At 44.0% G+C, this 23,575-nt stretch overlaps 1 protein-coding gene across 1 annotated transcript; it reads right to left on the bottom strand.

Moving 5' to 3' along the window:
• Positions 1 to 514: 514 nt before the first annotated feature.
• TMCO1 (transmembrane and coiled-coil domains 1) lies at positions 515 to 23,518 on the bottom strand. Its single transcript, XM_028732154.2, has 7 exons — positions 23,352 to 23,518; positions 19,670 to 19,747; positions 18,934 to 18,993; positions 18,086 to 18,132; positions 14,634 to 14,701; positions 11,428 to 11,572; positions 515 to 927 (listed from the first exon to the last, which is right to left on the bottom strand). Exons 1-7 carry the CDS (start codon positions 23,419 to 23,421, stop codon positions 829 to 831), a joined length of 567 nt encoding a protein of 188 aa, XP_028587987.1. The 5' UTR covers positions 23,422 to 23,518; the 3' UTR covers positions 515 to 828.
• Positions 23,519 to 23,575: the final 57 nt, after the last annotated feature.

Here is a 23,575-nt window from a genome sequence, read left to right on the forward strand (position 1 = left end):
CAAAACTTTCCCGACACCGTGCTTCGCAAGACGAAAAAAATCGCAAGACGACAAAACTCGCGGTATGAATTAATTTCGTCTTGCGAGGCACCACTGTATTTGGAACCAACACAGAAGGAATCAGAACTGCGACCGTATGGGAGGCAATGAAAGCTGTCATACAGGAAAACTGCATCAGCAAGACAGGAGACATGAAGAAAATGTGTGCCTGGGAAATGACCCACCTTGAGGTAGATGTAAAACTTTTGGAGCAGCACTACAAATGGAGGAGACTGCCAGAGACTTGAAATCAAGCCGCCATTTGACTCAGCAGCAAGCCAAGCCCCCCTCAGCTGTCTCTTGACATCACTTATATACAATGCTAATCTTAACCAACTGCAATCGAAAAACATCCAGGGGAAGCCAGTGGCTGAAACAAACCAATGCTGCCGTTTTGCAGCTGTCGGGAGTTTGTGGAATAAAAGCCTCCCTCAGAATAGTTTCTGAGGTGAACTATATGAACTGGAAGCAAAGAGACAAAACAATTTTTGTTTTATTTTCACTTTGGTAAAGGTAAAGGTTATTACACAAGAAAGAATACTACTGCTGCTTACTTCTAAGTCACACTTTTCTCATCAAACAGCACTCCATTTAATTCCACTAATATATTTCTCCACTGCCTCAGAGTAGTAAGTACAAGATCTAGCCCAAAGATGTGCTTCAGTGCTGATCTCTTTGCAAAACAAAGGTATGATAGTTACATAGGCAACATGTTCAGGAAGCCTTCTGTGCAATCCAGAGTTTCTTGTAAAGTCAGGATGTTTCGACTAGTGAGATGCAACTCTTATTTCAGGAGAACTTCCCAGATTGAGGTGGGGGGCCAAGGAATCCTCCAGCTTGCTTGGTGGCAGCTCGAGAAGGAGCCAAACCCAACAGCTTCTGAATATTCTGGCAAACAGGAGAAAAACACAAACTCACATTGGTTTGCTTTCGTGCAAGGGTGTGCATTGTTTAGGACCCAACTGGGGTGATTTAGGGGTCTTCTCAGCATAGTCGGAACAGGGTCCCCACAAAGCCTTGTTGTATTTGTACTCTTCTATATGGAATAGCTCTATGCTTTGCCCATAGAGCACTGAAGAGCACAGCATTGGTTTTCACTAACTAAAAAAACTTTAAAGTTTTTAGAAAACTGTATTTTACTGCAAGCAAAGAAACAAACAAACAAACAAAACCAGAGTTCTTCCAAACTCTGCAAGGAGCATTCTAGACAGCCTTACATTGCCAGGTCTATCAAGAGGTGTGCAAGGTCTAGCACTGGAAAGGCTGGTGTAAAGTTGCAAGTTTTAAAAAATGCACAAGCTAGAATACACACCACTCATCCACCTTTTAATTGCTTAAAGGTAAGAAAGAGCAAGAGACAAACCCCCACTTTCAAAATATGAAACTGGGAGGTTCTGACCCTCCAATACACATTAAACCCCTAGAACCTTGTACTGGTTGAAAACCTCATTCCCCTTTCTCCAACCCTATTTCGAAGCCACTTTTCTCTTCTATTCTGCAGCCCCGCTTTGCTTCAAAGTCTACGCAGCTGCCTCCTCTCCTTTAGGGCAGCTCCCCTTGAACACAGGACACCTCCATGGGGAACCTCCTGCACCTGCCTCCTCCCACCAATTGCAACTACTAAGCACCCTTTACACCTTTCATCCAGTTATGAAGCTGCCACCCCCATCTGATTCTGCAGACCCTTTCTTTCGTCCCTTGGCTTTCATCTTTGTCCCCATTCCCATGCCTACCTCTTCCTTTATTGCACCCCATTTTTCACCTTTCCCTTTCCCCTTCCCCCCTCCTCACTCTTCTCAACTCTCTTGCTCCCAGACCGTTGTCCTCTCTCATATTCTGCGGCCCTCTTTGTGCACCCCCCAATCTTTAAGTTTGCTCAGTAAGACATTGCCCACACAGCAATGTTTGCTTGTAGATTAAATGTATGTTCAAAATTACGTGGACTTCCGGGTTAGCGCCATCGGTAATGGCGGATTCCCTCTGTCTCTGAGGGACCAGCTCCGCGGGATCGGGTGTGACCGCTGCGGCGAAGCAGGGACCCCTCTAAAAATCACAGGCGGGTGCGGTGGAAGAAGATTGGAAGAAATTTAAAGTTTATCTTAAGAACTGTTGTAAAATTAATGAGTGCTAAAATGTCAAGGGTATAGGAAAAAGAGGATTACAGCTGTAAATGATTATGTAAAAGAGAAGGAGGGAAAAATGAGCAATTAGTTAAATTAAGTAAGGACTTGCTGAAGAAATTTTGAAATAGGGATGCAGAAAGGGGAGGTATGGGGAAGTCGGAGAAGTAAGATTTAAGAAAAGAAGGTTTTGAAATTATACGTGTTTATGTGTTTGTTTGTTTGTGTATTGTGTATTGTATTGTTTTTATTATGTGTTGGAAAATCAATAAAAAATATTATAAAAAAAATCACAGGCGGGTGAAGCCTGTGAGCGTGGGACTCAGCGGGCACCTTCAGCGCCCCCCCAATCTGCAAAGGAACCCCTTTTCTGGGCTCCGGAGCGAAGTGGGGTGAGTGGCGCGGTGCTGTGAGTGGACTGCTTCTTCCGCGGAGCGAAGCCGCACAGCCATTATCGGAGAGCGCTGACTTTTTCCTGGGACAATTTGGCTACAAAAAGCAACTACCTGTGAGTAGGAAAAATTGGATTTAAACGAAGGAAAATATTTAATTTGGCACCGAAACGGGGAGGTATAAACAGGAAGTCCGCCTTCCGTTTCTTGTATATAGTTTAAAGCAAAGAGACTGTGAGCTAAAACTTTGAAAGATGTCTTTAAAGGGACTCAAATCCTAACATCAAACAGGAGATTTCCCCTCTGGATTGCAGGAGAGGAGGGGGAAAGGTTTGAACTGTATTTTCCTGTAAAAAAGAGAGGAAAAGAAGCTAAAATCCACCGCTTATACCCTGGGAACGGACTGCCTTTAGACAATGAGAATGCCGTACTGTGAAAGGCACTATTGGTAAACAGAGCGCTTTTGACAGCTAACTTTGCAAAAGAGATACAGTGTTTCTGGCTGACTTCTCCTGGTTTTACAGTAACTTTAAAGTAATTGGAATTGAAACAGTTGCTTTTTGGTGAACTGGGGGACTTTAAAAAGGTCATTTTTAAAGCTACAAGATTGACTGTTACTGTGTCCCCCTAGAGGAAGTTGGATATTGCTACAAAAATAACTGAGCCAGGGGAATTTTCCACTTCATAACAAATCCTAGCTGTGGGATTGACCTTGGATTTATCTAGAGTGTTATGGCAGATGGAAAAGAAAAGTCAGAGTTGCCTCAAGAGAAAACAACGAGGTCTGGTAAATCTTTCCGTACAGATATTGGGCTACAGAGAAGAGCATCAACATCTGGCTCTTCTGGAATACCTGGATCATCAGGGGCCGCACCTGTACAAGCGAAGCTAAAAGGAATGTCGTCTGAGGATGTTTTAGCTCTGGCACTAGGGAGAATTAATGAATCTTTGGAAAATTTAACCAAACAAGTAGCTGAAACAAATAAACAGGTAGCTGAAACAAACAAACAAGTAGCTGAAGCATCAGTTATTAAAATTGATCAAAACATTACAAGCATAAATAACTTGGGACAGAAGGTGAATACCAATACAGAGACTATTGAGAAACTGCTTCAGGAATCTACCCAGACTCGAAAGACAGCTGAAGAAGCAAAGGAAATAGCAACTGCTACTGAAGAGAAGATACCACCGATACACAGGCAACTTGATGACTACAGGTCGATGTTTTCTATGATTGAATTGAAGGAGAAACAAACGAATTTGAGGATTAGGGCTGTACCTGAACTTGAGAAAGATAACTTGGCTGACTTTCTTACAAAGGAATTTACAGACTTCCGGCAATCAGACTTGGGGAAGGAAGAATTTAAGATAGTGAGTGCATTCAGGCTTGGAAGAGGAGGAAAGAAGAACAAGGTGAGAGATTGCCTCATTACTCTTCGAACAAAAGAGGAGAGAGACAAAATTTTGAATCTGCATTTCCGAAAGACCTTGGAAATTTATCAGTCAAGTGTGGAGATATTTAAGGACATCCCGAAACATCTTTTGGATCTCAGGTTTAACTACGGAGACCTGGTCGCTTTGTTGAGAAGTAACAATCATTTTTAGGTGGGAATTCCCTCAAGGCCTGTCTTTTAAATATAAAGGGAGAAAGATTAAAATAAGATCACCTGATGACAAAGATAGTTTTCTGAAAGATCACGGAGAAGATTTATAGAAAGAAGCGGAATCTGGAGTAGAGCCAAGAGCACTGGAAAGAGGAATACTAGATATAGCAAACTTATCCTTTGGATTGCCTGGTTCAGAGAAAGCAACACCACCAACAGAACAAGAACAAACACTTGGAGCAGTTGGAGGAAAAGCAAAGTAACTACATTATGGCTCTGCAACTATTAAGTTGGAATTGTAATGGTCTCAACTCCCCCTAGAAAAGGAAAAATGTTTTTCATCTATTGAAAAAGGAACAATTGGACTTGATTTGCCTACAGGAAACACATGTGATAAGGCTACATAGAAAAGTATTGATTAACAAAAGATTGGGACAGGAGTTTATTTCATCTGACAAAGTTTAAAAAAGAGGAGTAGTGATCTACGCAAAGGAGAGATTATCACCGAAATTTATCTTTAAAGATGACCAAGGAAGATTTGTGGCAATTGAAATTCAAATTCAAGGAGAGAAATTCTTGATAGTAGGAGTTTACGCACCGAATGAGGGGAAATCTGAATTTTTAAAAAAGTTGCATGAGACCTTAATGGACTACATGGATTATAACCTGATTTTGATGGGAGATATAAATGGAGTGGTTTCTACAAATATGGATAAGGCACAAAGACAGGTGGTCACCAAGGATGGTAGACTACCGAAAACTTTTTTCGAGATGACAGATAATTTGGACTTAGTTGATATCTGGAGAACAAAGAATCCCTTAGGTAGAGAGGGAACTTTCTTTTCTGAAGCCAAAATGACATGGACCAGAATCGACCAAATATGGGTAACTAGAGGAATGGCACCAAAGATAAAGAAGGCGGAAATTTGTCCAAGAACTTGCTCCAACCATAATGCTGTGAAGATGGAGATGAAACTAATATCAACTGGCTCTTTTAGATGGAGGATGAATGACACCTTATTTAGAGATGAAAATGTGATCAAGAAGGCCCAAAAAACTATCAGAGACTATTTTGAGATAAATATGAACACTAATGTTGAAAAAAGAGTTATCTGGGACGCAAGCAAAGCCGTTATGAGAGGGTTCTTGATACAACAGAATGCAATAAAGAAGAAGTTTAAATGAGAAGACAGACAAAATTTTGGAGAAAATAAAGGAAAGTGAGAAGAAATTGAGAGCAAAACCAAAGTCGCAAGAGATCCTGAGAGAAATAAAGTTATATCAAGTACAATATATGAAAATGATGAATCAAGAAATAGAATGGAAAATTAAACAAAAGACATTTGAATCAGCTAACAAATGTGGGAAATTGTTGGCTTGGCAAATGAAAAAAGATAAAAATTAAATACTATTACAAATTTAGAAGTGGAAGGAAAGAACATACAGAACCCAGCCGAGATTAAAAAATGTTTCCAGAGGTACTTTAAACAATTATACACACAAGGGCCACAGAAAGAAGTTGATATAGATCGATTTTTGAAGACAAATGGATTACAAAAAAATTCTCAAGAAAATAAATTAATGTTGAATTATAAAATATCTGAACAGGAAATAGAAGGTGCCATTCAGAACATGCAATTGGGCAAATCTCCAGGACCAGATGGACTGACTTCAAGATACTACAGAACTTTAAAAGAATGGTTAGTACAACCTTTAAAGGAAGTCTGTAATGAAATATTGGAAGGGGAAAGGGCACCAGAGTCGTGGAAAGAAGCGTACATTACACTTATACCGAAAACAGAAACTGAAAAGACCCAGCTTAAGAACTACCGCCCCATATCATTATTCAATGTGGATTACAAAATTTTTGCAGATATTTTGGCCAAGAGATTAAAAAAAGTGTTGATGGAAGAGATTCATAAAGACCAAGCAGGCTTTCTTCCGGGTAGACATTTGTCTGATAATTTGAGGAATATAATTAATATCTTGGAAAAACTAGAAGTGAATATTAATACTAAGGCAGTTTTGATATTTGTGGACGCGGAGAAAGCCTTTGACAACATATCTTGGAGTTTTATGAAGAAGAACCTACAGGGGATGGGGGTGGGAGAAGGATTCGGGAATGGTATAGGTGCAATTTACTCTGAACAAAAGGCTAAGTTAATTGTTAACAATGAGGTTACGGAGGAATTTAGGATATTAAAAGGAACACGACAAGGTTGCCCAATTTCTCCATTGCTTTTTATATCAGTCCTGGAGGTTTTGCTGAATATGATTAGAAGGGACCAGTTGGTTAAAGGTGTACAAGTCGGAGCTAAACAGTATAAACTGAGAGCATTTGCAGATGATCTAGTACTGACATTACAGGAGCCAGAATCTAGTACCAAAAGAGTTTTGGAACCGATTCAAGATTTTGGCCAGGTTGCAAGATTCAAATTGAATAAACTAAAAACAAAGGTTTTAGAGAAAAACCTAACAGCGATTGAAAGAGAGAGGTTTCAGAATGGGACAGGTTTAACAGTGGTTAAGAAAGTGAAATACCTGGGGATTAACATGACAGCTAAAAATGGGAACTTATTTAAAGACAATTATGAAAAATGCTGGTCGGAAGTGAAAAAAGATTTAGAAATTTGGTCAAATTTGAAGCTTTCACTGCTAGGCCGTATTGCTGCGATAAAGATGAATGTATTGCCAAAAATGTTATTTTTGTTTCAAACATTGCAAATTTTGGACAAAATGGATTGTTTCAAAAAGTGGCAGAGAGATATTTCTAGATTTGTCTGGCAGGGCAAGAAGCCCAGAATAAAATTTAGAATATTAACAGACGCAAAGGAAAGAGGTGGATTTGCCCTGCCAGACCTTAAACTTTATTATGAATCAGCAGCTTTCTGCTGGTTGAAAGAATGGCTACTCCTTGAAAACACAGACATTTTGGATCTGGAAGGTTTTAATAATGTATTTGGATGGCATGCATATCTGTGGTATGATAAGGTCAAAGCACATAAAGCATTTAAAAACCATATTGTCAGGAAAGCACTGTTTAATGTTTGGACAAGATATAAGGATTTGCTCGAAAATAAAACCCCAAGGTAGTTTTCACCGATGGAAGCGAAGGCTCAGAAAAAACTCAATATGGAGGCCAAATGGCCGAAATATTGGGAAATTTTGGAACAAGAGGGAGATAGATTGAAATTGCAGAGTTTTGAGAAATTAAAAAACAAAGTGCGAGACTGGCTTCATTATTACCAGATAATGGAGGCATATAATTTGGACAAGAAAATTGGCTTCCAGGTGGAAAAATCAAAATTAGAAACAGAACTGTTAGAACCCAAAACTAAGATTTTGTCAAGGATGTATAACTTGCTGTTGAAATGGAACACTCAGGATGAAACGGTGAAATCTGCTATGATTAAATGGGCACAAGATGTTGGACATAACATAATGATGGCTGACTGGGAACAGTTATGGACCACAGGTATGAAGTTTACGGCATGCAATGCCTTAAGAGAGAATATTATGAAAATGATATACAGGTGGTACATGACACCAGTCAAGCTTGCAAAAATCTATCATCAGCCCGATAATAAGTGTTGGAAATGTAAAGAAATTGAAGGTATATTCTTTCACCTTTGGTGGACGTGACCAAGGATTAAGGCTTTCTGGGAGATGATATATAATGAAATGAAAAAGGTATTTAAATATACCTTCTTGAAGAAACCAGAGGCCTTTCTCCTGGGCATCGTCGGCCAATTGGTGCCAAAGAAGGATAGAACCTTCTTTATGTACGCCACGACAGCAGCAAGAATACTTGTCGCAAAGTATTGGAAGACACAAGATCTACCCACTCTGGAAGAATGGCAGATGAAGGTGATGGACTACATGGAACTGGCAGAAATGACCAGCAGAATCCGAAACCAGGTGGAAGAAGATTGGAAGAAATTCAAAGACTACCTACAGAAATATTGTAAAATTAATGAATGATGTTAGATCAAAAGTTATGTGGTTTTTAGCTATAACGCTATAAGGAGTATGAAAAAAAAGGGACTATTAACAGACAAAAATTTAATGTTATAATATTTTAAGATTAAAGACTAGGATAAACAAAGAGGGAAAGGATTTGCTGAACTAACAAATTGAACAGGAATACAAAAAGGGAGGTGTGAGGAGGTCCGGGAAACAAGCAAATGAAAGATAAGTGATGGAAAGATGGAATTGTTTTTTAACTATTTTTATTTTGTATTTCTTCTTTTTTCTTTTTTCATTTTGTAAAACTCTAATAAATATCTTTTTTAAAAAAAAAAAAAATTACTACACTGAACCTGGACCTTCATGTTGAAGACAACACAGGGAACCAGGAGTGACACACATTGTATGAAGGTGCTATGGGATATTTGAGGGCTCTGCATCCTTGTGCACAAGGCAGCTGAGAAACAGAAGAGAGAACAGTGCAGCAAGAAAGGAGAGATGCTGAAAGGAAAAACGGGGCTATTTTAATCAACAGCAGAAGTTTGAGTAAAGCAGGGATGGACCTACACTAGTGGACTTTCCCCCCTCAAATAACGCCCCCCCACCCAGCTGTAACAAGGAGAAACAGCAGAGATTACAACACAGAAGCTAACACCAAAACACTTAACACAACAGAACCTTTCCAAACTGTACTCAGTCCTTCCTTCAAACTGCCACTTCCACCACCTTCCCCTGCTCTCTAACCTATGCCATTATTTGAAATCACCACTTTCCCCTTCTTATTGATTGATTGAATTTATATACCGCTCTATACCTGGGGGTCTCAGGGTGGTTCACAGAAAAGATCAACATAAAAACCACCAACTACTTCACCCCTACTCTACTCAAACCTCTGCTGAGGTTTAAAACCACCATTTTCCTCTCAGTGATTCCCTATACCCACTTCACTCAAACTTCTGCTGTTGTTGAAAACAACTACTTCTATCCTCTCTCTGTTTCTCCTTCCTGGCTCCCATGCCACAGCTGTTGCGCAACCAGCCTTGTCTTTGCTCCCCAATTTCACCCTGACGTTATGCAAATCCAGGGTTGTGATGACACGCTCCCAAACCTTCAATGGGAGCTGTACAGTGATAGACCAGTTGAGATAAAATTAAAATAAATTATGGAGGAGAGTGAATCCTTTTTACTTCTGCCACAAAAGTCCCGTCTGCAATTGGGCATGTTTAATCCACTTTGGGGATAGCAAATTTCATTCACTTTGACCCAAATTCACAGCAGTTTTTAGATTCTACATTATGGTGAACAGGGATCGAGAGCTCTGTTTTATACAGAGTGACATAGAACCCCAAACACAGATCAAAGTGGAGGGAGCACAGAGTGACTCACACACATACAAAGCAAAACACTCCATTTCTTGTCCCACTACGTATTTGAATTTTCTCAGCAATGCTAAAACTACTCTATTACCAATAACTGCTGCTGGGACACATCACTGTGCTGCTTCAGCATAAACTTAAGATCTAATCATGCTACCACTTGACACAATCCTATCAGCATTGCCCACCACTCCTGTTGTGAATGATAGTTTTGCCTATGGTTAAGCTCTCATTGAATTATCTCTGACTATACTTTTGTGCTCCATTCAACTCCAACTTTAAATTCTCCCAACCCCCATTTACACGGTATGTCTGCATATGTATCTGTATGGACCCCCCCCCCCCGACAATAGAGCATCTCACCCTGTATGCATTTGATGAATGGGCTCTAGTCCATGAATATTTATGTTGTAATAAAACTGGTTAGTCTTTAAGGTTCTATAAATTAATCCATGCTAACAGAGGCAACTCAGTTATGGAAGAGGAAATGGGAACAATCTGCCTTGAGTCATTTTAATCAGCCAAATTGTCGCATGGAGTGAGCAGAGGAAGAACAAACAAGGGACAGGATGTACATCTTCACACCCAGTCCAGATGTTGGTCAACTTTCCCAGCCACTTAAGGGTCCTTGAAAAACAATCCATGCAGCACTTCACACCCTCAGCAGGAAGCAGGAAGAACTCCAAGGCAGGATTGACGTGCCAAGGGGACATGGAAACAGCACAGAGGAAGTTGCTTACTGCAGGGAGATATTTCAGGCAACCTCAAGCTCAAGTCAGGAGTGAGCAGTGTCCCAGCCAAGGCTCAAAACATTTCCTCAACATCAAAACATCCAAGGGCAAATCAATTGAGACCTAAGCTATTCACATCTCCTGGAGATCACCAGTGCAATGGCCTCAAACATTCCTCCCTGAAGTGTGAAAGAGTCAAATCTCTGCTACCCTCTTCCAATCAACAGTTCTGCAATACTGCAATGTCTCTCTAATGTACTTCCACTCATCAACAGATTCCAAACAATATATTATAATGTTTATACATTAATGTACACACATTTAATTTGCATGCATTCAGCTTTATCCGCTTCTACAAAAAACAAAAAAGGGGGTGGGAGTCCAGGGAAAAAAGACTGGCCGTCCCACCCACCCTGGCACTTATTGTGTTTTGACTACATGCGATTTTGACTTTTGCCGCTTTCCCCAGAATGTAGCCCCAGCATATTTTGTGGAGTTACTGTATTGCAATGTCTAATGGGACGGCCTCTGTGGTGCATGTGAAACTTTAGCCCACGCAGAATGAGGCACCTGTTAACCAGAGCTAGTTATTGGGACCATGTTACTCTTCCGTTTAAACAGCTGCAATGGCTGCTGGTTTGTTTTCAGCACTAAGAACTTATGACCAGTTTACATAAAAGATCACTTGCTCTTATATGAGTCTGTAACTGCTAAGCATGTCCTGCCAATTTCTGAGTTGAATTTGGCTGTTTTTAAAATAGGAAGTACAAAGGCAAGGATACTGAGGACATGGACATGAAATACCATTATTATAATACGAGACTTCAGATATGCTTACAAACACAGTCAAAACAAAAATACTTACGCTAGTCATTTGTGGCCTCCAAAAATAAGGGAGAGCAGCGCTCACTCATTTACAATAATCTGGAGACAATTCTTATTTGATACAAGTGCCCCCTGAATGAGTGGTTATTTAATAAGCCCAAGAGAAAATATCAAGCTCATATGAATGAGTATCAAAATGGTGGAAGGTTAGGGGAAAGGAGGAAGAGAAGGCGGCTACGGCTGCATCTTTATATCACAGCATTGTAGTTGTGCCAGCCCTCTCTTATCAATTATGATAAAAGTAATAAAATGTGAAACACGGTGTTCCAAACAAAGTTTCTGAATAAGGCAACCCTCCACAGAGTAGCACTTACCTGCCGAATAGACATAGTGCAGAGAATGTAGAGGAAGATGAAGGAACAATCTGTATAATCCTCACCCAGAAGATTACGATGGGACAAACCCTGGATGTAGGAAAGTGGCACAAAGGGGAGCTTGGCAACCACTCGGCCATCAAATCTGGGAAAAGCATACAGATGTACTTGGTTATCGGTACAAGTTGTCTGTGGTCCAGACTCACATTCTCCAAACAAGGCAGCAGATGGAGCATTTAAGCCAAACAGTGTAACATTCAATGCATAGCATGAAGAGGGTTGCCATATTTCAAAAAAGTGAAAACCGAGACACAAAAGTTGTTTCTTGGGGGGGGGGGCGGCAAAGTCATTGAGCTTTTGGAAATTCACCAAAATCTAGACTTCCAACATGGGTTGCCATACATTTCAGTGACTTCCGCCTGGACACTGTTTCCGACTGACATATTCTGGCTATATTCAGGAAATACGCTAAGGAATCCATCTTAACTTAAATCACTCAGAGGTACCAGATTTATGGTATTCTAAGAGCTGCTGAACTGAACTGACAGTTTGACCTTAGAACTGTTTGTGCCAAAAATTATGGAATACAGTGGTACTTAATTCGTTCCGGAGGTCTGTTCTTAACCTGAAACTCTTCTTAACCTGAGGTACCACTTTAGCTAATGGGGCCTCCTGCTGCTGCCGCGCCGCTGGAGCACAATTTCTCTTCTCATCCTGAAGCAAAGTTCTTAACCCGAGGTACTATTTCAGGGTTAGCGGAGTCTGTAACCTGAAGCGTATGTAACCCGAGGTACCACTGTAAGTCTGTAAAAACATGCTGGTACCGTCAAACCTCGGTTGTCTAACATAATCTGTTCTGGAAGACCGCTCAACTTCCGAAACGTTCTGACAACCGAGGATCAAAGGGCAGCTGGCAAAGTCAATGGAGAAAAAAGAAGAAAAAAACTCCCCAGAAGCCATTCAGTTTCTGAAAAACGTTCGAAAACCGGAGCATTTACTTCTGGGTATTCAGCGTTTGGGAGCTGAAATGTTCCAAAACAGAGCCGTTCGGGAACCGAGCTTTGACTGTAGTAAAACTTACCCAGAAACAATCCGATTGTGAAGAGTGTGCCACCAGGAACCTTAAGCCACTGGAATACTACAAGGACTACAAGAAATTTCTAGCTCCCAGGTGAAAACGCCAAATTTAACTATATATAGTATTTGGTTCAAAGCAGATTAGTCCTCTCCTGATTAGAGCAACCACAATTTCTTTAGGTGTACAGAGATAAAGAAAAACCCTTTTGTTTACTTCAGTACTTCAGAGTACTTCATCCACTGCCCCAACCCTCTGAGGTATACAGATTGAAGGCTGTACAACTTTTTTACAGATTGAAGACTGTACAACTGTGTTTTGGAGCTGAGCTCAGATCGCTCAGGTCCAATATCGTCACTCAGTGTTCAGATCCTTTAACAGAAGGAGAGCAACAGCACGTAAAATAAGGGACAAACTTCTCAGAAATCAATTAACCAAACTGGGTTTTGAAAACATTTTATGAGTTTCCAAAGGGGAACGAAGTTTCTTCCAGGCTCTACTTATACAGAGGAGAAAAGAAACTTGTGTATTTTAAGCTCCTGGCAGGGAGAGAAGTGCATAATGCTCCTTAACCAAGGTTACTGTGGGGACAAATGTAGATGGTGGACTCTAGGCTAACTAGTTTCCAACTGCATGTCCTATAGTGCATTGCTATATGAAGCTCTCTCTCATTTTCAGCAGGTGCTTCTGGTACCGTAAACTCTTAAATGATTGTTTCTTCCTGCAGAGTTAACAATACAAGGAGCTGCACTTCCAGTAAGTGCCAACTGGAGAGCAAAGGAATTTTTGGCAGAACAGATAGGAACGGATGTTTATCTCCCTCTGACATTGTTGTGATATTCTACATGGTTCCTGTCTTCTTTTCTGGACACAGCTAAAAGAAAAAATATCAGGAAGTGCTACAGGGTATGGGCCCCATGACTTTTACATTGTTAGGGAAGAAAGATGAATGTAGGAATTTAATCTAATTATCAAAATGAATATGACTAAGTCACTTTGAGAGTTCTTACAAAAACTCACTTTTAATATAATGTAAGAAATACCCTGCTGGAACAGACCAAAATCTAGTCCAGCATCTCAAAGTCAAGGTCTTTCTTAATAAAGCCTGACCAGATTACTTGATCTCAGCCTAGCTCATCTCACAGAAATGCTGGGGAGATAAATGAGAATTGAAAAGCACCTTTTCTACTATGAAAAGATACCAAAATTACCAATGAGAATCCATATTGCTAGTGTGAGGAGCTCTCAGCTAATTTCTGCTAGAACCGTAACACTGAATATTTGGGATAAAAGTAGAAGATTGAAGTTCACTGCAAATAGAGAGATACATATGTTTGACCAAAAATCTTGCTGGAGTCTGAGCTGAAATTCAAGAGCCAGTGCAGATAGACAGCTTGAGTGTATGACATGGGAATTAATGGGAAGTCACAGTGGCTACTTCCATTATTTGGAAAACTGCAACTTTCCCCTGCAATCATGAAAATAGCTCTGTGATCTTCCACAGGTCCTATGTCACACATACACAACTCAGTTTGTGGGATATGACAGTCAAATATAACTATGCATGCCTGCTAGTTAGTGAATGAAGGGGTTAAGGACCAGAGCTGTATGGCTAGATAGACTCAGGTCACACCCACTCTCCTCTGCAGAGGAAATTAAGCTTCCTATCCTCTTCTTTCCACCCCCCTTTATATATAAATTCCTCCACACACACACACACACACACACAGTTGGCATCAATCGCTTGCAAGAATGGCTATTGCACAGCTGCAACCATGTCTGCACCAACACTGTTTCCTTTTATGCTAATTCCATGCAGTTCCCAGGAAGGCACAGTGAGCTATGGAAAACATATGCAGTATACTTGCAACTTATGCGCATTTAACTTGAGCATATTCAGCTTTATGCGCATGGCAAAAAAATAAAAAATTACAAAGGGGGTGGGTGGGACATAAACTCTGGCAATCCCACCTGCCATATCACCCAATGTGTTTTGGCTATATACAGTTTTGGCACTGGGCACTTACTATAGCCCCGACATAAGTTGTGGGCTCACTGTACCCTGAAGGAAGAAGAGAACATAGAGCATTGTTAACAGTTCTTAAATAAAAGAAGAGTGGTGACCACTTACATGGAATTGAACATTCCCATCAGAGCAGTGAAACAAAAACCGATTGCAAACATGGACTTCATGCGAACCTGCAGTCAAAAGAACAATTGAGGACCCATATTAGTGTCTGGCAAATTTTTCCTGGAGAGGAAAAATTGGAGAAGTGACTATCGCCACTGAGTGTCTCTTCCCACAAAAACTGATGAATCAACTGGGATGTGCATATGCATTATCTGGAGCCACTAAATAGTCAACCTTGGTGAGGCCATTGGATGTTTATGGGGTCCTCAGCCCAAAGGCTATAGAAGGTTAGACCAGGAAATGTAGTAGCACAGGGGTCGGCAAGGCTTACCGGGCATGGGCTGGATCACTCCCGCGGACCTCCTCCGTGGGCTGGACCGGCACAGCGCAACGCCAGAAATCGCATCTGCGCATGTCCGCAGTGCCAGAAATTGCTTCTGCACATGCCCAGACGCAGAAAATTGCGCCTGCACAGAAGCAATTTCCGGTGCCGTGGACATGCGCAGACACTATTTCTGGTGTCTGGGCATGTGTAGAAGTGATTTCCAGAACCATGGAAGAGAGTCCCTGCGCTGTGCTGTGCCGGTTTAGCGCAGTGCATGGGGACTCACCGAGCAGGCAGCTCGGTTTGGGGGCGGCTTTTGGGCCGGTTAAGCGACCCTCATGGGCTGCTTCTGGCCCATGGGCCTTAGGTTGCTGACCTCTGTACTAGCACTTGACCACTTGACTTCCAGATGCCAACTTGCTCTCAGTCTAAGTGAAGCAAAGTAGATTTTAAAAACTTAACTGGCTGGCAAAACTAACACAGCATTAGCACTCGTTAAATTGTCTAACTATGGTTGGCTCCATTCAAAACAGCCATCCCTATTTCTATTTTAAGGGCTCAGGTCAGCAGTGAAGGTCGCCAATAGCTTGCCCCCTAACCTATCAGTGATGCTGACTCTAAAAAAAACAATGGCCTCATTTTATGCATCTTCCCTGCTCTTTTTTATTATGAGTTAGCATCTTTTATCCTGAAGCTCACACTTGGTTCCTAATTAATAGGAAATGTTGAGCTGACCTTTTGCATCTGTGGCATTGGCATTCATGAGACTGGGCCATTTTGTTGGCACATGCTCAGAACATGATTGCTTACTAGGTCTCAATGAGAAGTTTTTCTTCCTTCATAAGAGGTGTGTCCCGTCTTAATATGCTGCTGGGACTGACATGCACTGGTTTCCCAATCCCAGTCTTTGAACCACTGCATCCTGTAACCTGCCCCTTCTTCCTGCTGAGAGCCCACTGTTTACCAACTAGCATCAGTCTCCCATTCCACAGGGGAAGGACTGGGGGCAGGGGTGGTGGTGGTGGGAGATGTGCTTTACTGTAGACTGCTCATCGTTTGGCATATCCTCCTCCATATTCCAACACCATACCTGGGGCACGGATGTCAGGACTCACGACATACAATTAAATGCATCATGTAGTTGCATAGGTATTGTACCGCTGCCTGCCTTAACCCTACAGTTAGCAAATGGGAACCAAAACATTACAAGCCACTTAAGGAGTTTCAAATAAGCTATCCTTCACTAGTTGCCCAAGTACAATTCAAGTGTCAAACTTCACTACAACCTACAGAACACCTTACTTCCCCAAGCAATCCATGGTCACCACATGCAACTATTTAGAGGTGTTCTGGGGGTGGGGTGGTCCAGCAAGTCTATAAAGGTCATCCTAGGATTCTCTGCCAGATCTCAAAAATACCTTCCATTGTTGTCTGCACAAAACCCAAGCATTCCAATCATATGAGTGTTGATCCTTATTTAAAGTTCTGAAACTTGCTTATGTCATACAAATTAGGGAAGGTATAAAGAAATGTATAGGAAACATTAAAACCTTCAATTATTCCCCCAGTACTGGTATAGATACATCAGTACTGGTATGGGTACACTGAATGATAGGTTAAGGATGCCAAGATTTATCCAGTGCAATGCAGAAATCACAGCTAGATATTAGTTGTATTAGATGTTAACTATATAACATAACGGGTGTTATGTGACGCGGGTGGCGCAGGGACATGGGTGGCGCTGTGGGTAAAACCTCAGTCCCCCGCAACGGGGTGAACTCCTGTTGCTTGGGTGAGCTCCCGTCGTTCGGTCCCAGCTCCTGCCCACCTAGCAGTTCAAAAGCACTCTTAAGTGCAAGTAGATAAATAGGGACCGCTTTATAGTGGAAAGGTAAACGGTGTTTCCGTGTGCTGCGCTGGTGCTGGCTCGCCAGCTGCAGCTTCATCACGCTGGCCACGTGACCCGGAAGTGTCTTCGGACGGCGCCGGCTAACGGCCTCTAGAGCGAGATGAGCACGCAACACTAGAGTTGGACACGACTGGCCAGTACGGGCAGGGGTACTTTTACCTTTCTATATAATACATGGGACACGGGTGGTGCTGTGGGTTAAACCACAGAGCCTAGGACTTGCCGATCGGAAGGTCGGCGGTTCGAATCCCCGCAACGGGGTGAACTCCTGTTGCTTGGTCCCTGCTCCTGCTAACCTAGCAGTTCGAAAGCACGTCAAAGTGCAGGTAGATAAATAGGTACCGCTCCGGTGGGAAGGTAAATGGCGTTTCCGTGCGCTGCTCTGGTTCGCCAGAAGCAGCTTAGTCACGCTGGCCACATGACCCGGAAGCTGTACGCCAGCTCCCTCGGCCATTAAAGCGAGATGAGCGCTGCAACCCCAGAGTCGGTCACGACTGGACCTAATGGTCAGGGGTCCCCTTTACCTTATATAACATAACAGTGTTGTTTAATTAATGTATGCAATTACATACATAATGTATACATAATGTATGCAATTAAAACTGGGTTTTAATTGACATTTTGTACTAACATTATATAATCTTTTGGTCAATTTAATATTTTGTTAATATCTTGAATAAAAGCATAAAAACAAACTGAACACCTTCAATAGCATCTGCAATAGCAGATAATGTAGCAGAAGAGGTAAATTGCACAGCAAGTGGCCAAGGGTGGGCACAGAATCCAAGCCTGGCAGGAGCCTCTGTGCAACAGGTGAGAGAGACAGGAGCATGGGTGTTCTACTGCCTAAAAGAACATCAAGCAGGTGGAGTTGGCTGACAGACAATACTTCACAGGCATTAGTAATGGAAAAGTGAAATGTTGCATTAGTTGATGGTAGCTGTTGATTTTTTTTCTTTATGGTAGCTGTTGATGAGTTTATATGAAAACTAGGCATCACTTCAGTTCACTTCTACCGATCATCTATTTCTTAAGTGTTGCATCCCACAGAGATAGTGGAATTTGGTCTCACTTCCTAGTTGTAATGTCTGCAGGTTAAACACGCTGCTTTTCTGAAAAGCTGCCCCAGTTCCTACTCCTTATTACTACTTTCTTCATTTAGGAATCACTTTCCCAAAGGGATTTACAATAAAGGTTCACTTTGCTCTGTTTCCTCACCATTGACAGATCCCTGTTGTTGTTCTTCAGCTTCTCCTCCTGCCTCTCTGAAAAAGAGAAACAAATGATTGCAGGTCACAAAGTCAAGAACTTGCTCCCAATAAGGTTGTAAGGGACTTACAGCAGGAAAACAGCAACAAAAAGGCATACTGAAAGTCTGAGGCATGTAAAGGTCACCAACCCACTTCAGGTGCTCTGACATTTAGTACAGATAGTAGCAATCCTGTTCCTCCCCATGGAAGCTCAAGAGCGTTTCTCAATACAAACCATCCAAATAATGCAAAACTGTATACAGTACAGTGGTACCTTGGTTTACAAACTTAATCCGCTCTGGAAGTCAATTCTTAAACCAAGCATTCTTAATAAATAAATAAATAAATAAATAAATAAATAGATAGATAGAAATAATAACAAGTTTTCAGGAAGCACAGTTTAAGAGCTGATCTCATACTGCATGATTTACAGAAGGAACTCGATTTTTTTCAACAGTGTGTGTGTGAAAACCACTTCCCTCACTCCCTCATGAAACTGTCTGAACTAGGGGTCAGCAAACTTTTTCAGAAGGGGCCGGACTATATTTTGAAAAAAAATATGAAGTAATTCCTATGCCCCAGAGATGCATTTTAAATAAAAGCACACATTCTACTCATATAAAAACACCAGGCAGGCCCCACAAATAACCCAGAGATGCATTTTAAATAAAAGGACACATTCTACTCATGTAAAAACACGCTGATTCCCAGACCATCTGCGGGCCGGATTTAGAAGGCAATTGGGCCAGATCTGTCCCCCAGGCCTACCCACTCTGAACACTGAAACATGACAAACCATGTAGCCCCCAATGTTACCTATTTTCTTTTTCTGCTGTCGGCCAGCTGATTCTGTAATAGTTTCCTTTTTCTTTTCCACTGCAGAGATAAAACAACACAGTGAGTTTTTTCATAAAGAAAATGGTTCCTCTTCCCATTGACCCTCAGGCCTCATAGAAATCTCTATAACAAAAAATCAGACCAATGGGTATGGCAAGCAAGAGCTGAAAAGCAATTAATAATGGTGAAATGCTTATTTTTGCCTAAATTATATTATTATAAGGCTTCAATTCTATACTGGTTTAGCTTTGTTGAAATTAATGGGTCTTACTTCTGAGCATACATGTTTAGGATGGTGCTGTAAGTGTCCAGAAGTGAAAGCCTCCAGAATGGAGTTCATATTGTAACATAAGCTTTATGAAGCACAAAATACTGATTTTTCTTTTTTTAAAAACACCAACTTTGCTGAGCTTCCTGCTCACATTTACTCCCTTTTAAAAGTTTTATCTCTATGCCTATTGAAAATAATACATCATGGATCTGATGGAGCAGACACTAGGCCACAAAAGCTCATGAAGTGTTTCACATTAATACACAGCCCATGACTATTTATTTATCAGCCATATAACTGCATTCTCTGGGTGGTTTACAGACAAATCCATGATGAGGGATCCATTTATTTCAAGATAAAGCAGTTAAGCTCAATTTAAAGAAATATTGCCCAGAATTGGAGTGTTGATGGACAAGACAAGCTCCATCATGCATTTGAACTTACATTTTTTACTCTGCTTCTCCACTTCTGCTTTCAGCCGCTTGTACTTGTCTGTTCTATAAACTAGCACCCATGTTATGCCTGAAACAAATAGCACAATAATCAGGAGACAGAATAACTGATGTATCTACAAAGCGCTCAGCATGACTGCCAGAGGACTTCCAAACCCAGTAACTGGAGCCCTAGTAGCTTATGGTCTCCTTCCTACAACTGCAGTACCATGAGTTACAAGCTATTCCCAAACTGATTCCACCAGCCCAGCGACAGCATGCATGACTCAACCATCATTCACAAAGTCAGAGGTGGGAGCCCCTAGCAACTGATCCAAGAGAGATGAAGCCCATTGCCCATCATGGTAGGTATTGTGAGCACATGAACTTTGAGATATTGATGGTGCTTTAAAACAGGCTTTGGTGCATGAGTAGGAGCATCTGAAAATAACAGACTGGGATTTTAAGTTGGACTGCAAGCATCAACATCACCACTGCTCCTGAAAGTGCCATGTACACATGTCTCTTCATTCACTACACCCAAGTTACAGAATGGCAAGAAGACACCATTGTAACCATTGCAGGTGCTAGTGCAACAGTAGCTGCAGTACAGTGGTACCTTGGTTCTCAAACTTAACCCGTTCCAGAGGTCCGTTCCAAAACCAAGGCACGCGTTCCCATGGAAAATAATGCAAAATGGATTAATCCATTCCAAACTCTTTAAAAACAACCACTAAAACAGCAATGTAACACAAATTTTACTATCTAACGAGACTAAATGAAAGCAATAATGTACTGCAGTCACACAATCCATCAATCTGTAGCTGAACTGGGTTCCACACAGTCACAAAAAAGAGCCACAAAAACGCAATATAAATAGCAAAAACAGACCTCAGCATAACACCCAAAATGGAGCACGTCCGGCTTCCGTAAGAAGATCGCAAACCAGAACACTTATTTCCAGGTTTGCAGTGTTTGGGTTCCAAGTTGTTTGCGTACCAAGGTGTTTGAGAGCCAGGGTACCACTGTACAGACAAAGAATTCAAGGACTGTCCACAACTCTCCCCCCGCCCCCCGGCGCAAACTGGCATTCATTGGTTTGGCTACATAAGGATCTAGAATGAAGTCACATTTAGTATACAGTGGTACCCCGCAAGACGAATGCCTCGCAAGACGGAAAACCCGCAAGACGAAAGGGTTTTCTGTTTTGGAGGCGCTTCGCAAGACGAATTTCCCTATGGGCTTGCATCGCAAGACGAAAGCCCATAGGGAAATGCTGGCGGTCGGGAGCAAAGACTTTCGCCCACAGCCGGCCTTCAGAAGAGGACCTCTTCTGAAGGCCGGCGGGGGGCAAAAGTCTTTGCTCCCCCCCGCCTGCCTTCCCCCCGCCTGCCGGGGGCGATCTTAAAATGCTGGCGGGCGGGAGCGAAGCGTTCGCTGCCGACCCCCAGCATTTTAAAATCTCCAAGGGACAGCAGAGAAGTCTCTGTCCCGGGGAGGTTTTAAAATGCTGGGGGTCGGGAGCGAAGCGCTGCCGACCCCCAGCATTTTAAAATCTCCCCGTGTCCCGGGGAGGTTTTAAAATGCTGGGGGTCGGGAGCGAAGCGCTGCCGACCCCCTGCATTTTAAAATCTCCCCGTGTCCCGGGGAGGTTTTAAAATGCTGGGGGTCGGGAGCGAAGCGCTGCCGACCCCCAGCATTTTAAAATCTCCCCGTGTCCCGGGGAGGTTTTAAAATGCTGGGGGTCGGGAGCGAAGAGCTGCCGACCCCCTGCATTTTAAAATCTCCCCGTGTCCCGGGAAGGTTTTAAAATGCTGGGGGTCGGCAGCCCGACCCCCAGCATTTTAAAATCTTCCCGGGACACGGGGAGATTTTAAAATGCTGGGGGTCGGCAGCGCTTCGCTCCCGACCCCCAGCATTTTAAAACGCTGTTCCGAAGGGGGGGGGGACACCTGCCCCAGCCGCCCCACTTCGGAAAGCTGTTCCGAAGCGGGGAGGGAGGGCGGGCACATCTGCCCCAGCCGCCCCACTTCGGAAAGCTGTTCCGAAGCGGGGAGGGGGGGCGGGGACATATGCCCCAGCCGTCCCACTTCGGAAAGCTGTTCCGAAGCGGGGAGGGGGGGCGGGGACATCTGCCCCAGCCGCCCCACTTCGGAAAGCTGTTCCGAAGCGGGGAGGGGGGGCGGGGACATCTGCCCCAGCCGCCCCACTTCGGAAAGCTGTTCCGAAGCGGGGAGGGGGGGCGGGGACATCTGCCCCAGCCGCCCCACTTCGGAAAGCTGTTCCGAAGCGGGGAGGGAGGGCGGGGACATCTGCCCCAGCCGCCCCACTTCGGAAAGCTGTTCGAAAGGGGGAAGGGGGGACGGGGACATCTGCCCCAGCCGCCCCACTTCGGAAAGCTGTTCCGAAGCGGGGAGGGGGGGCGGGGACATCTGCCCCAGCCGCCCCACTTCGGAAAGCTGTTCGAAAGGGGGAAGGGGGGACGGGGACATCTGCCCCAGCCGCCCCACTTCGGAAAGCTGTTCCGAAGCGGGGAGGGGGGGCGGGGACATCTGCCCCAGCCGCCCCACTTCGGAAAGCTGTTCCGAAGCGGGGAGGGGGGGCGGGGACATCTGCCCCAGCCGCCCCACTTCGGAAAGCTGTTCCGAAGCGGGGAGGGAGGGCGGGGACATCTGCCCCAGCCGCCCCACTTCGGAAAGCTGTTCCGAAGTGGGGAGGGGGGGCGGGGACATCTGCCCCAGCCGCCCCACTTCGGAAAGCTGTTCGAAAGGGGGAAGGGGGGACGGGGACATCTGCCCCAGCCGCCCCACTTCGGAAAGCTGTTCCGAAGCGGGGAGGGGGGGCGGGGACATCTGCCCCCGCCGCCCCACTTTGGAAAGCTGTTCCGAAGCGGGGCGGGGGCGGTAACACCTTCTGAAGGCGGGCGGGGGGCGAAAGTCTTTGTCCCCCCTGCCTGCCTTCCCAGGGGCTTTTAAATCGCCTCGGACAGCGGAGAAGTTCTCCGCTGTCCCGGGGTTTTTTAAAATGCTGGGGGTGGGAAGAAAAGCCCTTGTTCCCCCCCCCCCCCCAGCCTTCAGAAGAGGTCCGGGGACAGACTGTCCCCGGACCTGGTCTGAAGGCGGTTTCCCTAGGAACGCATTAATTGATTTTCAATGCATTCCTATGGGAAACCGTGCATCGCAAGACGAAAAAACCGCAAGACGAAGAGACTTGCGGAACGAATTAATTTCGTCTTGCGAGGCACCACTGTATACTAGGATGGCTTAATCCACTCCTGAAGGTGAAGTGCTGCAACTCCATGGTTATAGCGAGGATTCATTGGGGGTGGGGAGGGGCCGAACCTAAGTTGGTTAAGTAGTTTTCTTGATTTACTTGATGCAGCTGCCCCCCTGCTCATGTGCAACTCGGCTCCCTCCCTGGCAGGATTTTTTAATAGTATTTGGTGATGCGAGGCTGTTGCCGAGGTGGGTGGGGCGGCGAGATTCCTGTGCCTTTCAGAACGACAAGGAAATTTAGGTGGATCCCTTTGCCTATCCCTACAGAATGGGGAGAGCTCCGCTGCCTCTGCCGCCCCACGGCTGCCAGCTAGTCTCTCCCAGGGAGGCTCGAGCAGACGCTTCTCGCCTGGAGAAGCCACCCGCGAGCCCGCCCTCTCCGCCCCGCAACACCCTCGCCCGGCCCGGGGCTCCCCTCACCCTCGGCCAGCAGCGCCGTGCACACCGAGATGAAGACGATGAGGACGGTGTCGGCGAACATGGTGCTCATCTTGGGCGGCCGGAAGTTGGGCCCAACCGGAAATCCGCGAGGCGCTCTCGAGACACGCGCCGCTCTGCTCCCGGCCTCGCTGGCCTCTGCGTCCCTCCAGGCGGTTAGGCGAGCCTGTCCTCGGTCTCGACAGCGCAGAGAACCCGGCTCTCGC

This window comes from Podarcis muralis, chromosome 5, assembly GCF_964188315.1.
Source record: "Podarcis muralis chromosome 5, rPodMur119.hap1.1, whole genome shotgun sequence".
NCBI classification, from domain to species: Eukaryota; Metazoa; Chordata; class Lepidosauria; order Squamata; family Lacertidae; genus Podarcis; species Podarcis muralis.